At 30.4% G+C, this 18,567-nt stretch overlaps 1 protein-coding gene across 2 annotated transcripts; it reads right to left on the bottom strand.

Annotated features, from left to right (window-relative positions):
* Positions 1–12,529: 12,529 nt before the first annotated feature.
* On the bottom strand, positions 12,530–17,885 carry LOC112758222 (thioredoxin reductase NTRC). Of its 2 annotated transcripts, none has more exons than XR_003179531.2 (11): positions 17,693–17,868; positions 16,694–16,813; positions 16,047–16,254; positions 15,823–15,928; positions 15,197–15,462; positions 14,772–15,051; positions 14,218–14,325; positions 13,843–13,929; positions 13,618–13,722; positions 13,340–13,421; positions 12,530–12,859 (listed from the first exon to the last, which is right to left on the bottom strand). XR_003179531.2 is itself a non-coding variant. In XM_025806832.2 (11 exons), exons 1-11 carry the CDS (start codon positions 17,862–17,864, stop codon positions 12,799–12,801), a joined length of 1,644 nt encoding a protein of 547 aa, XP_025662617.2. In that variant the 5' UTR covers positions 17,865–17,885; the 3' UTR covers positions 12,530–12,798. The 2 variants fall into 2 exon arrangements, 1 of the variants encoding a protein (XP_025662617.2); XM_025806832.2 differs by having other exon boundaries at positions 13,340–13,470; positions 17,693–17,885.
* Between the last annotated feature and the right edge of the window lie 682 nt (positions 17,886–18,567).

Here is an 18,567-nt window from a genome sequence, read left to right as displayed (position 1 = left end):
TGACACTCTGAAGGACACTTGGTCCTTAAATGAGCTTATATCTCACTGTGTGCAAGAAGAAGAGAGGCTACAGCAAGATAAGACTGAAAGTGCTCACATGCCTTCATCTTCTCAGTATAAAAGAAAGCGTGATACTACTGCGGATGTGCCTTCTCAGCTGAAAAAGGTTAAGAAATAAGATCAAGTTTCAACTTATTTCTTCTGTAAGAAGGTGGGACACATGAAGAAGGATTGTACCAAATATGCCACCTGACGTGTAAAGAAGGATATAATTCTTACTTTCGTTTGTTCTGAGGCTAGTTTAAGTTATGCACCTGTTGATACTTGGTGAGTAGATTTTGCTGCTACTACTCATGTAAGTGTTACTATGCAGGGTTGCTTGTGGAGCCGACCGCCAAGTGATGTTGAAAGATACATTTACGTGGCAGACGGCAATATAGTTGCAGTCAAAGCTATAGGAACCTTTAGATTATGTTCCACGAGTAGATTTTACTTGGATTTATTAGAGACATTTTATGTACCGTCACTTAGATGGAATTTGGTTTCTATTTCTCGTTTGGACAAATCAGATTATTTTTGTTCGTTCGAAGACAATAAAGTCAGTCTCGTTTATAATTCGAATAAAATTTGCTTTGGTCATTTGGTGGATAATTTATATAGGCTTAACTTAAATTCCTATAATAATAAAATACTGCAAACGGGTACAAAACGAAAACTAAATGAGAATTCGACATCATTATGGCACAAACGCCTAGGTCACATCTCTAAACAGAGAATTCAGAGGCTCGTGTCGGATGGAATTCTTGGACCCCTAAATTTGGTGGACTTTGAAGTCTGTATTGAGTGCATAAAGGGAAAAACGACAAACGAAAGGAAATTAGGTGCCGAGAGAACTAAAGATGTCTTAGAACTGATACATACCGATATATGTGGCACATTTTCTACTGTCTCTTGGAATGGACAACGGTATTTTATTACGTTCATAGATGATTACTCTCGTTACGGGTATCTATATTTAATTCATGAAAAGTTCCAAGCCTTGGATGTTTTCAAGTCTTTCAAAGCTGAAGTTGAACTTTAACTTGAAAAGAAAATTAAAGCTGTCAAATCTGATCGTGGTGGTGAATACTACGGAAGATATGATGGTTCAGGTGAGCAACGTCCCGGGCCTTCTACTCTTTTTCTAGAGGAGTGTGGTATGTTCCGCAATACACCATGTCAGGCAAACCTAGCATGAATGGTGTTGCAGAGCGAAGGAACCAAACTCTTAAGGACATGGTGAGAAATATGATTAGTCATTCTTCCTTGCTTGAATCACTCTGGGAAGAAGCCTTAAAGACCGCAGTGTACATCCTTAATAGGGTGCCAAGCAAAGCAGTTAACAAAACCCCATATGAAATTTGGACTGGAAAAATGCCCAGTATAAAGCATTTGCATATTTGGGGATGTCCAGCTGAGGCGCGACCTTATAGGCCGCATGAAAGAAAATTGGACTTAAGGGCAATTAGTTGCTACTTTGTTGGCTACGCTGAGCGTTCACGGGGGTACAAGTTTTACAATCCTGCATCAAGGTCTATTTTTGAAACGGAAAATGCGAGATTTCTTGAAGATGTTGAGTTTGGGGGGAAGGAAATATTAGGAATGTTGCTTTTGATGAGGATTCTGTAACTGACAATGATCTGGTCTTTATACCTATTATTGTTCAAGACACATTTATAGTACAAGAGCACAATAAAAATTCTACTGTAGATCCAGTTACAGTACAAGAGAACAATGAGAATATCGTTGTTTCTCAAGATACTACTACAGCACAGGAAAATAATGAGAATCCTCCTCAATCCCAATCCATACAGCAAGCTCAACAACCTCAAGAAGTGTCACTAAGGAGATCCAATAGAGAAAAGAGAAAATCCATCTATGGTCTCAAACAAGCTTTCCGTCAATGGTATCACAAGTTCATCAAGTCATTACCTCATGGTTTTGAGGTAAATATCATAGATGAGTGTGTATACCGCAAGTTCAGTGGGAGTAAATATATCTTTTTGGTCTTACATGTTGATGACGTTCTACTTGTCAGTAACGATATAGGCTTGTTGCCTGAAACTAAAAAATTTCTATCGAACAAATTCGAAATGAAAGATCTTGGTGATGCCTCTTTTGTATTAGGAATCGAGATACTAAGAGATCGCTCTCAAGGTATTCTTGGATGATCACAAAATAACTATATCGAAAAAATTTTAAATAGATATGGCATAGAAAGATGTAGACCAATGGACACACCCGTAACTAAAGGAGACAAGTTCAGTCTCAAGCAATGCCCTAAAAATGATTTTGAGAAGACAGCAATGCATGATAAACCTTATGCATCAGCACTAGAGGATTTAATGTATGCTCAAGTCTGCACACATTCTGATATATCATTTATATTGGGAATGTTGGGTAGATACTTGAGCAATCCGAGCATAGATCATTGGATAGCTGTTAAACGCGTAATGCGTTATCTAAAGAGAACAAAGAATTACATGCTTACTTATCGGAGATCAGAAAATTTGGAGATCATTGGGTACTCTGATTCCGATTTCATGGCATATGGTTGTGAAATTTTGTCATTGAGCTTCATATAGTAGATGACATTGAAAGGTCATTAAAGATATTTTGTGACAATAAGTCAGCAGTACTATACTTCAATAACAATAAGAGCTTGACAAAATCGAAGCATACAGACATCAAGTTCTTAGTTGTCAAGGAGAAAGTTTAAGAAAAACTGATTTCCATAGGACATATAGGAACAGAGTATATGCTAGCAGACTCATTAACCAAGAAATTGATCCCTAAAGTCTTTTCATGAGCACACTGTTCGGATGAGTGTCAATATTAGTGATACCTTGGTTTAGTGGGAGTTATTTTATGCTATATGACCTATGACATATATTGAATTATTTTTCTGCAGAATTAAGTTGATGGTTTATTTCATGTTGTATGAAATGTTCATTTTGTAATATTTATTTTGTGTTTGATCTCAATAAAGTTGGACCAGCTGGAAATAGACATATATGAGATCACTTGGCATGTAATTTCCATATTACTCATCCAAATTTGATCTATATCGTTAAGTATATTAGGATGGTGATTGTCGTGGTTTAGTCACGACATTAATGTGATAAAAGCTGCGGTAGTTTCATATCTAATGTATGAGACGAACCAGATTGTTAAAGTAATGAGAGAAATAGCATTCATATGCGTGCATAAAATTTATAAGATGTGATTATGTTAAGAAAAAATATATGTATAGCCCAAGTGGGAGATTGTTAGGAAATTATTTAACTTCCTAATTTATTTGTGGGCAATACATATATTAATTATAATCACAAATTATGCTATTTCAAATTAAATGACTTATATAATGATGATCTCATTTATTGTTATAAATGCTAATTGAATAAGTCATTATTACTTTTGATTTGGAATTAAATGAGAATAAAACCGGATATTATCTTTTGTTCTTTAGGTAATTATCTTTTTTGAATTTTAGATATATTATCTTTTGGGCTTTAGATACTATTTTATTTGGGATTTAGGGTCTAATGGGTGTCATGCTCAAATATAAATAGACCTTCAGGGTTTCGGTCTCCAATATACCAAAGCCGCCTTTGTTGCTTTTTTCTCATCAAAAGAGTTGCAGTTCAGCCGCCTAGAAATACAGAAGGCTTTGGTTAAGGAAGATCGAAAGAACCACAAGATCCAAATTCTTCCATTAATTTCTGACTCTTATAAGTAAAGGTACGCTTCCGCATTATATTATATTTTTTGATAATTCAATATGAATGATCTGAGTTAATGAAATTAATTTATTCCAACATGCTAAAGAATTATAGATTATGTTCAAAGTCTAAAGAATTTCGGTTAATTTATGAATTAACTTATGTTCAAGGCTGAAATAATTTCAATTTATTTTTAGTTTATTGGAAGCTCATTTGAAATTTGGATGCATTTTGGCTATATTTGAGAAATTTTAATACATGAATGTATTTTTAGTAATAATTGAGTTTTTTTTTATATGTTCAAATATAAATTAGTTTCCATTCATTTGTAAGGTAGCGTTTGTTTTCAGAGACAGGACACAGAGACATGGACAGTACATGTTTAAAATGTGTTTGAAAGTAGAGACATGGACACGGAACACATTGTCTCCGAGACAGTTTTTTATATTTTTGTGTCCACTATTTTACGAAGGACAATGATAGACACGGAATTTGGAGGAGTGGACACGACTTTTTTATAAATTTTGTTTCCCTTTTTATCCATAGATATTTTTTATTATTCCACTATTTTATCCCTTCTTATTTTTTCTATAATTAGTCTTGAAACTTTTGAAAAATAAATATTATTAAAAGTAAAATTGATTTTTAAATTGCTAAAAAATACTTTATAAATTATAATTGATTTTATATAATTTAAAGAAAAATCAGTCTTTAGATTAAAAAAAATTGGTTTTCTAAATAAAAATAGATTTTTATGTGCAAAAACTAATTTTTTTTCCCATGTAAAAACGAATTCTTTTTTAAAACTGATTTTTTATTTAAAATTAATTCGGCATATTAATCTAAACAAATTTTTTTATTAATCAAACTCAGATCTATTTTTTTATTAATCTTAACCATATGTATTCCTATATATTAATAATAAATTTAAAAATAAAATAAATATATTTATAATTTTTATTTTAATATAAATACTATTATATATTTTTTTATTAAAATTTTTGGTCTCTTCAGACGTTTTTTCAAGTTTTGCCTGTACTCCTACGTATTCTCATTTTCTATTAAATTAGTTTGTACTTGATGTAGAAAATTTAGAATCATATGGTTATTTTAGTCATTTCATATAATATTTTAGTCTTGTCCATGTGTATCCAAACATAACACTGAACATTACATTCTTGTCTTGTATATGTATCCAAACACAATACACAAACAATAATTTTTAGTGTTTTCATCCTATTATCACTGTCCCAATATCATGTTCTGTCTTGTCTCTAAAAACAAACGCAGTCTAAATTAACTAAGATGGCTGAAATTCGGGTCCGAGTCCCAGACGATCACAATTACACACAATAGGCAGTGATATCATAAGGGAGACGGCTTTGTTAAAAAAATATAATAAAAAAATGAGTATGAATATAAATTTACACATAAAAGACAAATAATAAAAATGACTAATGAGCATAAGAGTTTAATTATATGTATTAAAAATAAATAATATTAATATTAAAAAAATAAAAAATACATAAAGAGTACATAAAAAATAATTGAACTAAAATTGTATTTGAAAAACTAAAATTAAAAAATTATGTATAGAAAAATAATTATTTTTTTATATTTTATTTCTGAAAAAAAAAATCCTCAAAACTTTTCTTTCAGGTTTTTAGTCTCTCTTTTTTTGAAGTTTTCTTTGTTATATTCATTGATTTGTTTTGCATTTTCCCATCTTTTTTCGTTGATTTGTTTACTTGAGTAGGTTTTGCATTTTTTTCGGTTGATTTTGATTTCTCAAAACTGCAACAAAAGAAATTTAAAATCTTTTATCAAAATTTCTCACAAATATTTCAGATTCTACTGCGTTTGTTCGGATCAAATTACTTGTTCATAGCACTGGATTTTCGTCTAATTTTTGTGGAGAATCTGAAATATTTTTTTAGAGAAAACTGAGCGTAAACGTCTATTTTGAAAGAAAAGAAGGAATTGAGAGAGTGAAAAAAATAAGTTCTTCTCATTTTAAAAAAAATAAAAAATCTCTAAAAAATTATTCGTTAAATTATTACATCTTATATACTATATACTCTTTATGTTCCATTATAAAAAAATTACAACAAATAAACCTATATCTACTATGACACTTTGATGATTTGAATTCAAATATACGTCTGTCTTTACTATTTTTTTTTAATTGTCAAACATATTAGTATGAAACTTTTTTATTTAATGAAACCTGCACACTAAATGTTTGTTAAAATTCCTCTAAAAAATTCAGCCTTATGTATGTATTGCTAACACAGATTTTGGTTTTTACAGTGCTTAAGACTTGTACAACATGGCTCAATTGATTTATTAAATAGTTGCTAATTATGTGAGTACATTTTAGTAAAAGCTTTGGAATGTGTGCTTATTCACATCTAGAAAATAAATTAGATATATTTTTGTTGATAATTAAATTTTTTGTCTGTTTATTTAAATTTGAACTACTTTTAATTTATTTTTAAATGAACTAATGTTCAAAGTTAAAATAATTTCGATTCATTTGTGGATTCTTCCATCGATTGCTTGTATCATAAATATGTTTTAAAAAACTATCAAATTTAATTTCTATAGTGTTACATGGATGATCAAGTCATAATTATACATTATTTAACAATTAAAGATTCATCAGCAACCAATTATTAGAAGGCAACATAAAAACACCAATTATTTTTTTAATCTGCAGCATGTGAAGCTCCTCTCATTCCAATAATTATCTAGGTTATTGTATCAAACATAACTATCATCCAATATTTTCAAAAGACTATATTTGTTTGACAAATTAATTCAATCATCAATTAGGTTCTGTTTTTATTTGACATGTAAGAAATTTTGTCAACTTCTACTAGCCAATTGAGAGAGACAGAGAGAAAAAAAAAATGTTATGAACTAGTTTCTCTTCATCTGTGAATTAATTAAGATGGCTAAAATCCGAGTCCAAATACAAACGATAACGATTACACACAATGGGCAGTAGTATCATAAGGGAGAAGGCTTTGTTAAAAAAGTATAATAAAAAAAATTAGAGTGAATATAAATTTACACATAAAAAGACAAATAGTAAAAATGACTAATGAGTAATAAGAGTTTAATTATATGTATTAAAAATAAATAATATTAATATTAAAAAAATAAAAAATACATAAAGGGTACATAAAAAATAATCAAACTAAAAAAAATACATAATAATATTCTTTATTTTTACGTATTTTTTATGCACCCTTTTAGTTTTATTAAAAAACAAATTTTTTGGTGTCTATAAATTAGATACCAAATTTACTAAACCTACCTTTTATGATAAATTTTAAATATTTAAAAATTATTTATTTTTATATTTTTAAATTAAATATTAATATTTATTTTTTTAGTAAATTAGGCAATTATCTATGGACACTATAGCAAACACTTTTTTAAAATACATTACATATCAAATAACAGAACTTAGCAAAACTCAATAAATCAAATCATGACTATGAAAAAAAACTTGAATGAACTCTGAGCCAAAAATTTGAGATCTGCAACCAATCAAAAGAACAACGAAAACAGAAATTAGCAATGGCGAAAGAAGAGAGAAAAGAGAAAGATCTGAAAGCATGCCAAGAACTTCTCATTTTACAACTAAACGAATTTTCAATTTCATACCGTGTAAAATCATAAAGAAGAAGGCTTCATTAAAAAAAATATAATAAAAAAAATGTGAATATAAATTCACACATAAAAAGACAAATAGTAAAAATAACTGATAAGTAATAAGAGTTCAATTATACATATTAAAAATAAATAATATTAATATTAAAAAAATAAAAAATACATAAAAAATAATAAAATAAAAAAAATACATGACCATATTCTTTATTTTTATTTATTTTTTATATACTCTTTTAATTTTATTAAAAGGTAAATTCTTTGGTACTTCTAGGTTTGGTGTTGAATTTATCGAACTCTTTTTTTATAATAAATTTTAAATATTTAAAAATTATTTATTTATTCTTTTTAAGTAAATTAGACAACTATTTATAGACACTATAACAAATATCTTATGAAAATGCATCACATATCAAATAATAGAGATCTTAGCACAATAAAATAAATAATGACTACGAAAGAAAAAAGAAATACAAATTCCGAAATGAATTTCAAGCCAAAAATTTGAGAGACCTAAAAGCACGCCAAGAAATTTTCATTTCACAAATAAACGAATTTTCAATTTCATACCGTGTAAAATCATAAGGGAAAAGACTTTGTTAAAAATAATATATATATATATAAAGTAAATAAGTGTGAATATAAATTCACACGTAAAAGACACATAGTAAAAATGACTAATCACAATTGGAATTTAATTATACATATTAAAAATAAATAATATTAATATTAAAAATATAAAATAATATAAAAATAAATAAATACTCAAAGGAGGTAGAAAAAGATTAAAAACATCTTAAAATATAATACAAATAATAGCAATTGAGGTAGAGTAAAAAATTGAAAGCATGAGTGTGTTCTCATACATTGATGCAGGAAGTAGAATTGAAGAAGAAGGAGACTTTGAAACGTGGAAGGTGAAAGTAGTGAAAGGATGAAACGTGGAAGTGAAAGTCATTCATTGAAAATTGTACTATTACTGTACTCAATAATAAAGTAATACAATATATATATAGTGAAGTACCAATATAAACTAATTAATCTCTTATATTCATTCACAGTCTCCTTCAAACTTAGTAGTGGGTTGAAGAACCACTCTAAGTTTGTCTCGAAATTTGTGAAATAGAGATGATGAGAGAGATTTGGTGAAAATATCCCCAATCTGATCTATAGAAAGTATATGGAGGACATAAAGTTGTTTTTGATTTACCATCTTTCTTAGGCAGTGAAGGTCAATTTCCATGTGTTTGCACCTAGTATGAAGGACCGGGTTAGCCGCTAATGAGCAAGCACTTTGATTATCACAGTAAATAGTAGGTGCTATGGATTGTGGAATTCGAAGCTCCTTTAGAAGATACTGTATAGATACTAATTCTGACTGAGATGCTGCCATGCTCCTATACTCTGCCTCAGTGCTACTACGACTAACTTTGGCTTGCTTATTGCTCCTCCATGATACCAAATTGCTTCCTAAGTATACACAATAGCCAGTAACTGATTTTCTGTCCTCCAAATCCCCTGCCCAATCTGCATCTGCGAATGCAAGTAGTCTCAAGTCAGTACATTTTTGAAATTTAATACCTGCTGATACTGTACCTGTAATATATCTGAGGATGCGTTTGACAACTTTCCAGTGCTCAATTGTTGGAGAGTGCATGTATTGAGAGACCTTGTTCACAGAGAAAGCAAGATCTGGTCTTGAAATAGTCAAATACTGAAGTGATCCAACAATCTCTCTATACGCATATGAGCTTCAGGTTTTCTTCTTGTTCATTTTTCTTCATCGCTTGGGATCGAAGATCATTACTTCTTGAGGTTCTTTCTTTACTGTTAGAGGATCATCATCGCTTCTTTCTTTACGTGACTGCTTTTGGCTTGCTATATCAGCTGCACCAAATGGAATTGGAGGTTTTGGCCAACGCTGCCGTTAATCTTGCTCACCCAAGGAGGAACCGAAGGCGCCCAAATCGGGAAGAAACATGTATTTGTCAGGGTACATGTGCCATTAGCTGCTCCTGCAGGGATGCACTCCGGAGGTGCAAACCCAACTGTGCTTGTCACGGCAATTGCAGCGTCAATAATGCTCTGATACCATAATAGCAATTGAGATAGAGTAAGAAATTGAAAGCATGAGTGTGTTCTCATACATTGATGCAGGAAGTAGAATTGAAGAAGAAGGAGACTTTGAAACGTGAAAGATGAAAGGGTGTGTTTGGGAAACCCGTTGGAAGGGAAGAAGCACGTTTAAATTTTTTGAAAGTTTCAACTTTTGGTTTGGCAAATTTTTTTCTCATGAACGCAGAAGTGATTCTGCTGCCAAAACTAGCGTTTACAAGAAGAACTATTTTTAGTTTCTGCGTTTTCTTAACGGGCTTTTAGCCATAGATACTAACATTTTATTTACTTTTTACCAACTTTATCCTTTGTATATGTTATTGTATTATTTATAAAATTCTTGTTATTTCTATTTATATGAATTCTATTTTTTTATTATTTATTATTTTTATTTTTTTTAGCTATTTGTTTGACATTATACACTTTTATAATCGTGATTTTTGTGTATTATGTTTGTTATTATCTTTTTATAATATGATTTATTAATTCTATTAGGTAAAGTAAATTAAATAAAAAAATTAACTGTAAATAATAATAATAGTAAAAAATTATAACATACTAAAAAAGAGTACTAAAAATACTAAAAATATATTATATAAAAAGATCATTAAGAACTTTTAGATTTGTTTCAATCACTATAAAGTAAATATTTAATTTTTTTTATTATTTTCAGTACTATCTTTTATAATTGTAATTCTGCTATACTATGTTTTAGTGTAATTTTTTATAATATAGATTATGATTCCATTAAAAAAGATAAATTAAATAAAAAATTAATCATATATAATAATAAAATCATAAACGTTGGATAAATTAATATTAAAAATAAGATTATTGAGAGTACTAGAATAAGAGTACGATGTAAAAAAATACTAAAGTAATATTTAATAATTAAAAAATGTAACATATTTGATTATATATATATATATAATTTTTATTTTTATTTAAAAATATATTTTGTCTATTTTTATATGTTATTTTTATTTTAGTAAGTAAATATTAATTTTATTATAAAATTAACTAATAAAATCTATTTAAATATCTAAATTAAAACAATAAGATAATATAAAAAAAAATCTAAGTTGATGTCCATTTTAGTAATTTTTTATCTAAAAATAATTTTAAATGGTATAAGCCAAACAACATTTATTTTACTATAATCCATTTTGATACAAAAATTACCAAACATAAATCACTTTAACACAAATCTACTTTTAACCAAAATCAAGTTTGCAAAATCAATTTTATGCAAACTTCCGTTTGCAAACTGTAATCCAAACACACACAAAGTAGTGAAGTGAAAGTCATTCATTGAAAATTGTACTACTACTGTACTCAATAATAAAGTAATACAATATATATATATATATATATATATATATATATATATATATATATATATATATATATATATATAGTGAAGTACCAATATAAACTAATTAATCTCTTATATTCATAGTGAAGTACCAATATAAACTAATTAATCTCTTATATTCATTCACAACAAATAAGGAAGTGTATGCCACCTAAAAAACATATAATGTGACATACTAAAAAATTGTCAAATGTCTAAAATAATTGTAAAAATACCTTAGTTCTTTTTTGTATTACAAATGGATAGACTATTTTTTTTTCCAAAAAATTGATAATGTGAACAATTTATTTTTGTAGTATAATCTAATTTCTTTTAATATAATATCATTTTAAATTAAAGTGATAGTAAATTTATTAACATAAAATATAACCTTATACAGATTTAGTTAATCTTAAAAGTATTACAAAGCAACATAATTATCATAAAATGTCAAAATAAAAGTTATGACAACTAAGGACATGTCCTAAAGGCTGAAGAAATTATGATACTAATTATATCCAAAATTATAAGCCTAAATCTGAAGTAATATCTACTATCTTGAGATTCAATTTCATTTTGATTTTTCAAATTTAATTCAATGTCTAACTCCTTCATTCTATATTCTACCTCCTTCAATCTCTTTTCTATTAAAATAGCATTCTTAAAAGTAATGTCCTCATTAATATTTTGTTAAACTAATATATCTAGTCACCTGAAATACTTGCAATATGGGATGGGTGTCTAAAATTAAAAATTTGGATTGTAAAAATACAAAATTATATAAATTTTTCAAATTTAAAAAGTATACAAAAAAAATTAACTTCATGCAAAAATTATAAATCAATACCTACATTGTAATTAGACCTATCTGAGTTAAGTTTTGTGCAAGATTGGAAGAGAATCGCATAGGTGCCACAATAATATTTTGGAGACATGATTTCTTCTTTTTTGATTGCTCAACACTTCTAGAAGAAAGGGTGCAGCTCCTACTATCTTTACCAACACTATAATCACGCAGAGTGCGACTCTTAGTTTCTAAAGAATGATCTTCATGACTCATGGTGGTAGTACAGTTAGGATTCTACACAAAGAAAAAGGAGAAAAAATATAGGGTTGCTCGTGTTCTGCGCAATTAAGATGCGAAGTTATATTTTTAAAGAATTGTCAGAGACCGAGTTAGATGATTCATTAGACCGAGTTAGATGATTCATTAACATGCCAATCCATCACCATCTTAACGTGTCACGTATTCACGTTCCGTTAATCCCAAAGATAGATTATTGACGTAGCGATTAACTTATTTCACGGAAGGAAAATATCAAGAGCCGAAAAGTGATTTCTTTTTTTAGAGATCTCGTTTTCCTTCGAAAAAATTGTTGGAGCCGAATTGAATATTCACCCCTTATTTTACCTCATATATTACATCGATACACATCTTGTTATTATTCCGCATCCCATTCAATGGTGAACGAATGTATATTCCTTTAATTTGAGTATAGAGAACCTGAAGGGGGAAATTAGTTCCAAGTTCTAACACTTGCTTGATGTAAAATCTCAAGTAATATTCATTTGGATATTAAAAAGAAGTGGATCAATAAAACGTTCAGTTTGGACTATGATATGGCGAAAACCTATACAAGCTTCATTCATTCACCATATGACTGTGAAGTATGTATCTTACACCCTGTGAATCCAAAAAGAAAAAACACTGAACAACCAAAAGTATGGCAGTGATTGGCAACTATACTTGTACAGGAGGACTCTCTGCTAATTACTTCAAGGACTAGGTATGGCTTGTCAAAATTGACAGCATTAATAAGCTGACCAATTTGGAAAAACAAAATTGAATCATGGAATGAGGGAATCAACCTCCAATCTTTTTTACTACTTCTATCTATTTGTTTCAATGAATTCTTTGTATTCTTTCTTCATTTTGACCCCAGGGACAGTCCTGTAAAATCAGTGTAAAAGTACAACCAATTAGCAAATATGCAACAATGACCTCTTAGTCTCTAATAACACACGTCATAACATAACTTCTTCCAAAGGTTTTTCATTTTGGCTTATATAGCAACATGTCTCAAGCAATTTCATGCCATAACAATGCAGAACCAGCAAACAAATAAATAATAAAAATAGGTAAAGTTTACTTTTTGATCCGGATGTTTTCGAAAAGTTTCAAACAAATTAAACTTGGGGGATATTTTTTAAGCTTTTCGAAATCATCAAGGACAAAAAGTAAACAACACAACTATATAGTACTTCCATCAGCTCTTAGGTGCAGTTCAAGTACAAAATCAATAAGCAGTAATTGATGATAATCATGAACGCATTATGATGGTAACAATAACTAGTCTTGCAACACGTGCATAACTATAAGGAGAAAATAGTGAAACAAAATAAGTGTAAGAAAGATAAAAATAAAACCAACCTCAGCAACTCCTTATTTTTGAAGAACTGCACACATGGTGTACCCATTATTCCGGCTGCTTCAGCTATTTCTGGATCTTCCTCTATATCAATTTCAATGTAATGTACATTGTTATCATACTCATCGATTACCTGCTATGCCAGATGTCAAGGTGGGAAAATGAACATTGCTAATAAGTGAATACACATTATCTCAGATGTCCACAATGCTGACAACTATTATGACACCAAATTTAAAGATCATGAAATAACTTTATAACATCTCATTTTCTCACTTACCTTGCCAAGAATTGGCTTGAGTGTCCTACATGGACCACATGTTGGTGACGTATATAATACACATATAAGCCTTGGACTTTCATGGTACAATTTTCTTAGAGCATACTGTAAAAAGGAAATCATACAAGAAAAGCAAAAGAAATGCATAAATTACAACCAATAGATTAAAAAGGAAAGGGATTTGATTGAATGTAACCAATGCTAAGACTAATCTTATTATCCTACCTGTCCCTTATGCTTTGTAAGTGTTATATCAAAGCCCTCTTCAACATCCTTTTCTGTAAGTTCCTTCTTGACCTCTTCAGTTTGAGGCTATTACAAGCAATCAAATTTGTAAGGATGAGATTCACAGTGGAATATGGTGCATGGTGAATAGAGTTTAAGTATTCAAAGTTGACGACAAATGACTTAAATTTCTAAACATTTATTTGCAACTTATCAGCTAAAGAGATTTTCCAAATCTACATAAAGAAATTGCAAGTGCCATTTAGGACTTATAAGGATTAGAATCAATAAACTAAAGAGATACGAAACTGACTATGTACCACTATATATAAGGAAGAGAATAACTAAGACTTGAAATGGGGCTCATTCCAATACCTGATGGAACTCTACAAGAAGACCTTTGCTCACGAGATATCTCTCAGATGATAAAGCAGCAATACATCCAGATCCAGCAGCAGTTATTGCTTGCCTCCATTCATGGTCCTATGAGAATTAGAAGGAACAAATTTACTAGAATTCCTACAGAAGTTACTACTTACTAGCTACTCTAAACAAATGGTCAAATCAAACACAAGATATATGAAGAAAATAATCTCTGAAATGTTTCTAATTCATAATTTATACACATGGCCTGAGTTGGTATTAACAGCAACCAAATCTATTTTAAGGGGAAAGATCAAATTGCTGCTCCCTACTAGAACACTTGCAATGGCAGAATCTGTACCATAGACTTCTCTCCATCACACCTTTCCAAGAAGATTTAAATGAATAAAAGGAGGAGAAAATCACTTTTAAGAAAATGGTATAATGCATATGATATAAACTTGGTCAAATGGTTTCCTTCTCCTCTTCCCGTATTTCCTTAAAGGAATATACTTTACATTTTTTTTAGCATTAATGTTATTAAATAAACAGCTATATCAGATTACCTGAACATCTCCAGCAGCAAATACACCGTCAACTGAAGTTTTTGCAGAACCCTTTTCAACAAGTATGTAACCTGACTGGTCAAGCTCAACTTGGCCTTCCAAAAGTTGGCTATTTGGTGAATGACCTATGCCATAAAATAGCCCTTTTGCATCAAGTACAGATTCCTCCTTAGTATCAACCTTTCTGACTAAAATGCCAGACATCTGTCCTGAATTATTGCTCACAACATCAACGGCCTCTGTATTGAAGTGCACGGTGACATTCGGATTGTTATACACTCTGAAAACATTTGAGATAATCAACCTTCTTGAACAAACATTCAGGAGTTGAAAACTTGAGTATCAAACATTTGAATAATTAGTTGTGCATTAATAACTACTATGTAACAAGATTACAAAAACTGGGAAATACTGATCCAACATACCTATCTTGCATAGCTTTGGAAGCTTTTAGTTCATGGCGACGAACTAGTAAGTGAACATGACTAGCATATTTAGTCAAGTACAATGCTTCCTCTGTAGCTGTATCACCACCTCCAACAACAGCAAGAATTTGACCTTTAAAGAGTGGTGATGCTCCATCACAAATTGCACACGCACTTATTCCTCGACTCCAAAACTCCTCTTCTCGGGGTAGTCCTAGCCTTTTTGCATTAGCTCCAGTGGCGAAAATGACCGCATGGCACTTAACCTGGAGTATAATACAATCAAGAACACCTTATATAACTACAACAACAAAAACAACTTTCCATCTAAATAAACACCAGTGAATAAAATGAGTAAATTTGATGCGAGTGTAACACATTTAATGACTATTATTTCAGCAGGTATTCTATAATTTCAATAATCTCTATGGTTTATCACCATATCACCAAATTGACCATGATAATCAATAAATGATTATCTACATAGAATTTGTTAATCCTATTTGTGGCAAAAACAAGTAGCTGTATTCTAACTCAGATCATTCTAAAAGAACGTATTCAAAGACATATCAATATTCTGTGCAGTCATAATCACAAACCAACTTGCATTTAAACAAACATGTCACCTTCCGATCAGTACTTTGGATGGTGAAAGGGCTACTTTTCACATCAACAGCTTCAACATCTTCCTGATACAATTCTGCACCCCAACGTTCGGCTTGATTTCGCATCCTATATAGTGAGAAAATCTATGTGGACTTAATGTAACTGAATTACAAAAGAACATGAGTGACAGTTATGATGTTAAGTTAGTTTTGTTCATTCGTTATGTCTTTTTATCAAATGAAACCTTTCCATGAGGTCAGGTCCAGTAATCCCATCTGGAAATCCAGGGAAATTCTCAACTTCAGTGGTAGTCATGAGCTGCCCCCCAGGAACACCACCAACTTGGTACCCTTCAAACACCACAGGCTTCAAATTGGCACGTGCTGCATATATTGCAGCTGTGTACCCTGCAGGCCCTGAACCTATAATCACCAAATTCTCAACCCCTTTTCCTGTAATAATAAGAACATAAGAAAGAGAACAAGTAAATTCGACTGTCAACTTTGGTTATCTAAATTTTAAGAGTATAGAAAACAACTAAAATATTGGGTTCTTACTTTAAGAGGAACATTTAAAAAATAAAATAACATAAAACTGTATATAACCCAATAAATTAGAATAATATATATGACATATTCCTTGAACTTGTTAATTCCAACAAAAGCTTTTCTATTGTGTATAAGTATGATATGGACCAATATAATTCCCACTATCAGCACCACTTTTCATTTATACTTCATGGATTACATTGCGTTACTCAACAAACAAAGTGATGAATTTAATTAATTAGTAGTTCCTTTAGTATCCAACTCACATAGAGCATATATGCATAGCAATTGCATTGCATTCAACAACCAATCGGAAAATAGAAAAAACTAATAATAAAGCGACCTGGAGGAGGTGATGATGAGGCTTTGACTCGGAGCCTGGAACTGGAAGTGGTGCAGGGAGGAAGAATCACGTTGGAGGAGATAAAGGTGAATCGTTGAGTTCCGATTCTGATTCCGATTCCTATATTAGCAGCAGCCATTGGTTTAATAATAATTTTTCACCATACAAATATTGCAAAATAGTGAAAAGTATGAGTGATGAGTGAACTTGACTAACAAACTCTAAGTGCATCTTATATATCTCTTTCTTGGTGCATTTTTTTTCTCTCTTCTAATTTTTATTACTGCTTTATAAATGTGTTATATACTACATATATCTGAAAGTGTGGAACACGTGCTTCAAGATTAACCAAGCTCACAGGTGCAAGGTATAACGGTATCAAATCTTTATGTTCTGAGTGATCAACAACTACTGAACTTTACAACAGTTCTCAAAATTATTTGATAATGCTACAATTAAAACACCCTATAAATAAATAGCTGCGGAATAGTACTATATTTTATCATTAACTATGAATTAAAACTGAATCCACACTATAAACGAGCAGAATCTAAATTATTAATGAGCACGTATGAAAGTATATTAAGTGATAACTATTAATCAGCAAATGTATCAACCAAATGAGAAAAAAAAAATCTATTATAAATATGAAATTCTGCTAATATTCCTTCTTTTTATCTAAAATATCAGTTCAGAGAAAATGATAATAAAACCTAAATCCAAGATTCGGTTTCACGGAATTCAATGTGCTAAAGTTGATGATCCACGAGGTGTACCAATCTTTTGACTTCATTCTTGAAATCAAATTAGCTCGAGTCTTGAAAGTCGCTACTTACCTCTTTGTTAAGAACAAGAAACATGATGCTCTCATTCTATAGAACACCATTTGAACCCTAGCCAGTAACTATTGCATTGCAATTGCACTCAACAAACTAAAATGGTAAAAAAGAAAGAAAGAAAGAAAGAAAGAACAATTGAAAGCAATAGTAATGAAGTTACCTAGAGGTGGAAGTGGTGAGGATGAAGAAGAAGGGGAGAAGGAGGAGGGTCTTGGTCGGAGCCTGGAAGCGGAAATGGAAGAGGAAGTGGTGGTGGTTGTGGAGGGAGGAAGCAGCGAGTTAGAGAAGATGATGCTCACTTGCTGAGCCATTGGTTTAATCATAACTTTCATTTACACACACCATTCAAATATAACACTCATCGCTCCCAAACCTTGGGCTTATTGGGCTTTTGCTTACTATGCTTTCGCTTATTGGGCTTAGCCCACTATGCTTTTCTTATTGGGCTTAGCCCACAAACAGTTTTCGTTAACCGGCTTTCTTTTAGAATGTCATTCATTCTTCTCTTTTTACCCTCTCCCCGTTCGTGTCCAGAAACGATTTTGTTGAATATATTTCCAGCCCAAAAAAAATTTGTTGAATATTATAAAATATAGAGAGATGATGATAGATAATGGCACTTTTTTTTATAAATTCATACAAAATACAATACCAAAAACAATAAGAACTAAGAAGTGACACTATAAAAATTAGAAGTGACATTATTATTTTCTTAGAATATACATAAAAGTTTTATAATATCAATAAATAAATAAATGATAGTTTTAGACATTATTCGCAAGCTCTTAAATAATGATTCTTAGATGCGCGGCAAATTAGGAATAATCAGGTCCTAACTAGTATCTTGTGTCAGTCGTTTATGAGATAAGTCTCAAAATAGTTTCTGAAGTTGCACTCGAGTCTCAAAGTAATTCCCGAAGTTAATAATTCCTCAAATTCGTTCTTGAAATTCCACTCCAAAACTCATAGTAGTCCTTGAAGAATTTTCCGTTCATCGGAATCTTAAAACGACGTCGTTTTGAGAAGTAAAAAAAA

This window comes from Arachis hypogaea, chromosome 16 (assembly GCF_003086295.3).
Source record: "Arachis hypogaea cultivar Tifrunner chromosome 16, arahy.Tifrunner.gnm2.J5K5, whole genome shotgun sequence".
NCBI lineage: Eukaryota > Viridiplantae > Streptophyta > Magnoliopsida > Fabales > Fabaceae > Arachis > Arachis hypogaea.
This window is presented reverse-complemented; position numbering and strand designations above follow the sequence as displayed.

Excerpts from the sequence above, each read along its gene's own strand:
- LOC112758222 (XM_025806832.2), bottom strand. The coding sequence starts at position 17,864 with ATGAAAGTTATGATTAAACCAATGGCTCAGCAAGTGAGCATCATCTTC. Across the intron at positions 16,255-16,693 it reads CTCATCATCACCTCCTCCAG|GAAAAGGGGTTGAGAATTTG; the intron begins GTCGCTTTATTA and ends TTATTATTACAG. Across the intron at positions 15,929-16,046 it reads GGACCTGACCTCATGGAAAG|GATGCGAAATCAAGCCGAAC; the intron begins GTTTCATTTGAT and ends CTCACTATATAG.